Source organism: Protomyctophum bolini (genome assembly GCF_963924005.1).
Source record: "Protomyctophum bolini genome assembly, chromosome: 6".
Lineage (NCBI taxonomy): Eukaryota > Metazoa > Chordata > Actinopteri > Myctophiformes > Myctophidae > Protomyctophum > Protomyctophum bolini.
Window position 1 is genome coordinate 28,606,643 of NC_137867.1, and position 6,644 is coordinate 28,613,286.

At 40.2% G+C, this 6,644-nt stretch overlaps 1 protein-coding gene across 1 annotated transcript; it reads left to right on the forward strand.

Moving 5' to 3' along the window:
- Window positions 1-412: 412 nt before the first annotated feature.
- snrnp27 (small nuclear ribonucleoprotein 27 (U4/U6.U5)) lies at window positions 413-6,577 on the forward strand. Its single transcript, XM_080766085.1, has 6 exons — window positions 413-600; window positions 882-1,017; window positions 4,263-4,366; window positions 5,356-5,435; window positions 5,873-5,937; window positions 6,250-6,577. The coding sequence occupies exons 1-6, from the start codon at window positions 564-566 to the stop codon at window positions 6,302-6,304; spliced, it is 477 nt and encodes a 158-aa protein (XP_080622211.1). The 5' UTR covers window positions 413-563; the 3' UTR covers window positions 6,305-6,577.
- Window positions 6,578-6,644: the final 67 nt, after the last annotated feature.

Sequence of the window (6,644 nt, forward strand, 5' to 3'; positions counted from 1 at the left end):
CTCTGCTCTGGGGGAGCCCAGGTTCGAACTGGCAACCTTGTGGTTACCATCCGGCCACTCTACCCTTGAACTACCACCGCCCCAGATCCCAGATGAGTATTTCCTGTTTTGGGCTAGAAGTGTATATTTGTATGTCTCTAAATGTTAATGAATTGACCATGGTGGAGCAGGTGGACTCTATTGTAAACAAGTGTAAAGCTTTATGGTGTCGTCCAACACTAAACAGTTTTGTCATTTTTGCTTGAAATGTAGGCCTGCCGCCTACTGTAATTCTCCAATCTTAAATACTTCAATCAATCAATCAATCAAAGCAGTGAGCGTGTTATATTGCGTTTTCTCCAGCGCATTAGACATAGGCATTAGAGGGCGCTGTGACGAAAAACGCACCCGGCACTTCCGGAAACCTCTTTCCCACAAAGCAACAAGAACAACAAGAACAACGACACGAAAGAAGTCAACGTCTGCTAACCAGTGTTAGCTGGAATTGTGTTTATTAAGTCTCCAAATCTATACATTTTTCACTTTATTGATCAATTTATTTACAATACCCATTTCCTGCTAAAATGGGTAGGAGTAGGAGTAGAAGTCCGCCAAGACGAGGTAAATAACTAATTAGCTATTGATGTCGCTATCAACCTGGGCTAACGGCACAGTGTTTTGCTAACGCAGATCAGATAATTTAATGGTATTACATTTTGCCACGGGGGAAATTGGACTACATCGTCGAAACTGAGTGTCAGTCGCTGGCTGTCGTTGTGAAACTCTTCAGCTTCGTTGTGAAACTCTTCAGCTTCGTGGTCCAACCAGAATTGAATTGTGGTGATATGTATACTTTTTGCGTTTTTTGCCTGCATTAGGTGAATAATTTATTGTGTCTGCAGAGAGACGACGTTCTCGCTCCACTTCCAGGGACCCGGTCCGAGAGCGAATTCGGCGCAGGGAGAGGGAGCGTTCCCGTTCACGAGACCGGGACAGGCGGAGGAGCCGCTCGCGCTCTCCTCACAGGAGACGTTCTAGGTGAGACAAGACAAGAGAGTGAATTAAAGTGAATTGAGGTTTTTTTCCCAAGACGAGATGAAAAATGTTTTTCACACAGAGTGCATATCTGTGGTCAATAGTCATAAATAATGTTGAAAATATTACATTTTGACTGTCCCTAAAAGTGAATTACTTCCTGTCCAACTAAAATGTAATTCGTGATTACATCTAGGTCTGGATGACTAGCCCCTTTCCAATTACAAACCCTGGGCCAGAGCGTAGGGAGGAGTTTCGCTCAGAACGGGTTATTCTGGTTGCCATTTTCCTGCCTACCAGTAGGCTATAGTAGTAGGCTGCTGCTTAATTATCAAATAATTAAATACAAGCTGTATGGTTTCTTTGATTTGGGTGTCAGCTGACAAAATAACATAACCTTCAGCAACATTCCTAAACACATGTATGCTCTGCTGTCCTCAAACGAGCATGACCGTGTAATCAAAATAATAATGGTCAGATCGCATAGCCTACAGACAGATTATTAATTTACTCTAGAATGAATAAAGAGGATGGTGCCCGGAGGCGCGGCATAGGCTCCTGCAGGAGGTTTGCACATGCTCAGTGTAAACAGGAACTGCGATGATTAAGTGTTCCAGCAGAGGTGCTAGATTAAAGCTCATAACTTGTGATGTAAATAATGAGATCCAGAACAGTTGAGAATTAAACAGCAGCCACCCTTCCCTTTTCAAATGTTTTGTATCATCCACAGCACTTGAATGAACAGTATCCATGTTGCTTTGTCATTTCACAAAAAAAAAAAGTTTGACACATGGAAAATCCACAAAAGAAAATATACAAAAACATTAACATTTAGTGAATGTACGTGTCCTTTATCTTTCAGTCTGTTATACACAACATTTTTTCCACAGTTATGAAAAATTAAAAGCCCCTAAAAATGCTCTTTTTGTGATATCCTTTTTATTATTTCAGTTCCGGGTCAGCAACTCTCATGCACCTTAATACTCTATGCTAGCACCTCTGCTGGAACACTCCATCATCGCAGTTCCTCTTTACACTGAGCATGTGCAAACCTCCCGCAGGAGCCTATGCCGCGCCTCTGTGCACCATCCTCTTTATTCATTCTAGAATTTACTGCGGAGAGAACACATGTTTGACTGATCACTCGTCACTCTCGTGGTGTTTTTCCCCCTCTCCCTGGTTCCATTCCATAAGGATAAATTGTCCACATGTCTTCTCGTCAAGTAAGATGTAAACATTGAGAACTGTTTTGACGGGAGGGGAGGCGGCTATCGGATCAGAACACCCGAACATTTTCTAACGGCGAATAATAATACCACCGTCGATCCAGAGCCATATAATTAGCCTGTCGCTAAGTCCCACCCAAGCCCGTTGTTGGCCAATACCACATTAGCAACGGTTACTAGGTTAGGAAACTCGGTCAAGCTTGAAATGCTGGTCAAAATGGTTAAGCAGTGTCAATAAATATATTTGACGTACAGCATGTGTGGGTTTGTTTATATAGGACATATTTGAATGTTTTTACTTCGAGTAGAGGTCTTCAAAGTTTTTCAGGCCAAGGACGGCCTAGATGACAGATGACGCAGGGACCCACCACTACATATTGCAGGTCATTGCGGCTTAAGAATCCACCACTCCTGAATGGAGTGTCTGGTGCTGGGAGTCTGGTGCAACACACAGGGCCTGGAGAAAGCAGGAGTGGACCTGGTGAGATGTAGGAGGGGCCCGGACAGGAGTCGAGTCAACCCACCGAGCCTAGTCCTTCCGCGCGCCAGACCTCCCAGTCCCGGCAGAGTAGTTTGGGAGCGGCGGACTGTGCATCCCTGGTCTTTCCCTAATGGGACTGTTCGTGGGTAGCTACTGTGACGTAAGTCGGGACTTGATCACCCCGGCTGGGACACCTGATTGAGGGGTATGATGTTGCGTAACCCGAAAACCTGATGACCTTGGGTTGGGATACATCACCGAGGATACGTCCCAGGTGCATCCATGCAATGTTTTTTCGTTCTATAAACTTGTGTTCAGATTAAAGGAGAATTCCATACTAGAAGGCTTTCTTACCTTATTTGTAGTTGTTACGTCCCCACCAAAGAGGTCCAGGTGTTATTTTGTGCAAAAGTGCATTATTCCCCTAATATAAGCAATCAATGGGGTTTTTTTTTTTTGCTAATTCGCTTATTTCCATCGAAATATGTAGTAAAGTGTGCCGCTTGGGATACTATTTACATTATGAAGAGAGGAGATAGTTTTTTTTTTGGCCAATAATGCGCTTTTGCACAAAATAACACCTGGACCTCTATGGTGGGGACGTAACAACTACAAATAAAGGTAAGAAAGCCTTCTAATATGGAATTCTCCTTTAAACTGTGTAAAGGCAGCGCTGATCATCACTGTTTTGTGATGTGATAACTATTATATTAATGTTTTCATTTCTGTTGACTTGGCTTTTCTATTAATACGTCATTTTATACGTCTATTTTCAGAGACTATGTGAACTTGACCATTCTCTCTACATAATCTGCTCTTTTTTTCCCTTTAAAGTCTACACAAACCTCTGGCAGATCTACAAGCTGGTGCAGTGAGCTTGTAGATTGGCTATGTTGTTCCACTCACAATAGGGATGTTTGGGTTCAAGTGATTCATGTAGATTTAAAAAATCCTATCACATTTGTGATGGCCCTGTAGATCCCTCAGACCCCTGAGTTGGAGTAATACATCTAAATTAAATGGTAAAGGTACAACTTGTAAGGGTTGTGCATTTGTGGAATAAGCAACACAGCTAACCGTGTGGGTAGCGCCGCCCTAAAATGCAGGATTGTGCATTTGTCGAATGCACAATCCTGTCAAGTTGTACCTCATTGTAAAGCTGACTAATCAAGCTTTCCAACAACATAAAATATAATACCAACTAGCATTATTGAAGGGGAGAAAAAATTAAGTTTCAGACCTTGAAAACATATATATATATATACAGTATTTGTTATATAATATAAGTGTTCTTTATTAATGTTCTAAAATGTAGTTAATTTAGTACACATGCATGAAGAAACAATTGCTGTGTTCTCCTTTCTTTGAAGTAATCTGTATGAACCGAGATGTTGCTCAAAGATTTAGTTTTGCCCCAAACCGTGGATTTTGAGAATCATTGCATTGATTTGTAATGTAGGATCAGGTAATGTAGGATCAGGATTTGTCTCTTATTTTTCTTGATGACCCTCCCTCCAGCAATCTGTGTGTCCTGTGTGCAGGTCTCCTCCTCGCAGAGCACGCTCTTCCTCATCCGTTTCCCCTTCGAGGATAAAAGATGGGAAAGAAGGGAAAGACAAGTCGGTGAAGACAATTCAGATCTCAGGTGATTAAATGAATAGTGATCTGTACTTAAGTTAGGGTTGCAACTTAATTTTTTACTGTAATTCAATCCATCACTTAACTAGTCTCTCGAGCCAGATGACTCATACACAATCTTCAAAATGATATGCTACTTAAATGTTCCACACAGGAAATATACATTTGATTGAATATTTTATTGCACAGGTACAGTAAGAGATTTAGGCTAAAGAGATAACACAAACAAGTCATGGGGACTCATTTCCATTGTGTATTCAATTAATCAAAATGACATGGAATATTACTAACACATTAATACATGTCCACAATTGCAAGCAAATATATACACAAAGGAAAAACAGGCAGTGAATAACATGGATATTAAAAAGAAATAGATGCCTCATTGGCCGCTGCAGTTCGTTGGAGCGATGTGTGTTGAAGGAGGGGTGGAAGAATTTACACTGGGAGAGGAAGGACAACGGAAGTGTGAAAGGCACGTTACGCCACGCTGCCACTCAAGTGATTACTGGCCAATCACAGCGCATCTTTAACGGGACTTACAGACCCACGCACGCTCATGCTTCCGCAGGGCTTCGCAAGGAATCTCGTGAAAGTTTTTCCCTCCCTTGAGCACATACACTCCAGAGCCGGAAAGGGCGTCTACGTTTATGTCTATGGTGAATAACACCACCTATTGGTGGGAATTAAAATTACCTGTGGTCTTTTATTACATTTATTACATTCCTTTTTCTCTTTTTTTCAAAGAGAAAAAATGATACAAATTGAGGAACAAAATCACTGAACAAACATTAACAAATTTTAGATAGATCATCTGACATGTTTCTGTTATGAAAAGAGAGCCAAAGCTAGTTTTCTATACTTGATTTATTTTCATTACCAGAATAGAAAATCTGCAGTATTCTTGGACTGTCCTCGGTATTACAGCTGAGAACCAATATTATAATTCTAAACAAATTTCTAAACAAATTAAAAGCATCAAACCCTTTTTAACAGAGGAAGATATGGAAGGTAAAACAGAAGAGGAGATCGAGATGATGAAAATAATGGGATTCGGCGGCTTTAACACCACGAAGGTGAGAATACCATTTTGTGTCTGACAATATACATGCACCCACTAGAGGGTGCAGTTTGTCCATGTTGATCCTTTTTGTGTAGTTGAATTGAACGGCATTAGTTTTGTTTTGCAACAAGAATTGTTTCAATTTGTCTTTTTTCAATCAATTTATTCTGAATGACCATATTGTGGGGATATTGAAAGGGTTGGAAACGGCCATCACACCCAGGCTAGTTGTGAACAGACTAATTTCCAAATACCACTAGGTAATGTGTAATCTAAATAACAGTAAAATCTAACTTATCCATATGGTAGTTCATTTGAATCATGCCAGCATTTGATTCAATTAAGCGTTTGTACGTAATTGCATATCTATTGTGCACAATTGAAGGATTCATATTTAACATAGACAACAAAGCAATTTCATGTGACGTTTGCAATAATGTTTTCAAACAGGGTAGGAAGACTGATGGATCAGTCAATGCACATGCTATCAACGTATCCCAGAAGAGAAAATACAGGTATGCTACCCATTGTTGTCTTCCTCAGTTGAATGATGGTACTGTATACACATATAGAAAAAGTACAAAAATACAGAATCTTTTCCTAATGTTTTTGTAAAAAATAAAAGTTTGCCATATACTAATTGCTTTGCTATGTGAAATACCAACTTTTTGACACTGGATATGAGCAATTCTCTATCGGCCTCTATTCTGGCAACCTGCCTCCGCAGGTGTTTCTATGCAGGGAACTTGGCTCGCCCATTGGTGGTTGATGATGTAATGTGTGTTGCAAGGGTAACGCTGTAATGTTATTTATTTATTTTACCACAGGCAGTATATGAATAGAAAAGGTGGATTCAACAGACCACTGGACTTCATCGCTTGAAAGGAGGAATGAGTCACATAATACTTCAGAAATAAACCTTTGATAGCTTCTCCTCGTGAAAGTTGTTGTTTTTTTTGCTTTATTTTATTTTTAGATGGCATAAACTCTTGTATATACAGTACATTACAACTGAACACAACAATGTAAATATTTTGCTTTAGAAGGAAGCCACAGGCATTGTAAAGGTTACTGAAACTCACCTGATGTTATTCCATCAACGTCATGCAGGGATCTGTATTTTGTTATATTCAAATAAAGTTTTACATTTCTGTACCTTGAATCCTTCATGACTGAACACAATACATTTGTAAACCTCAGCATTGCTGAAGGCAATATCATG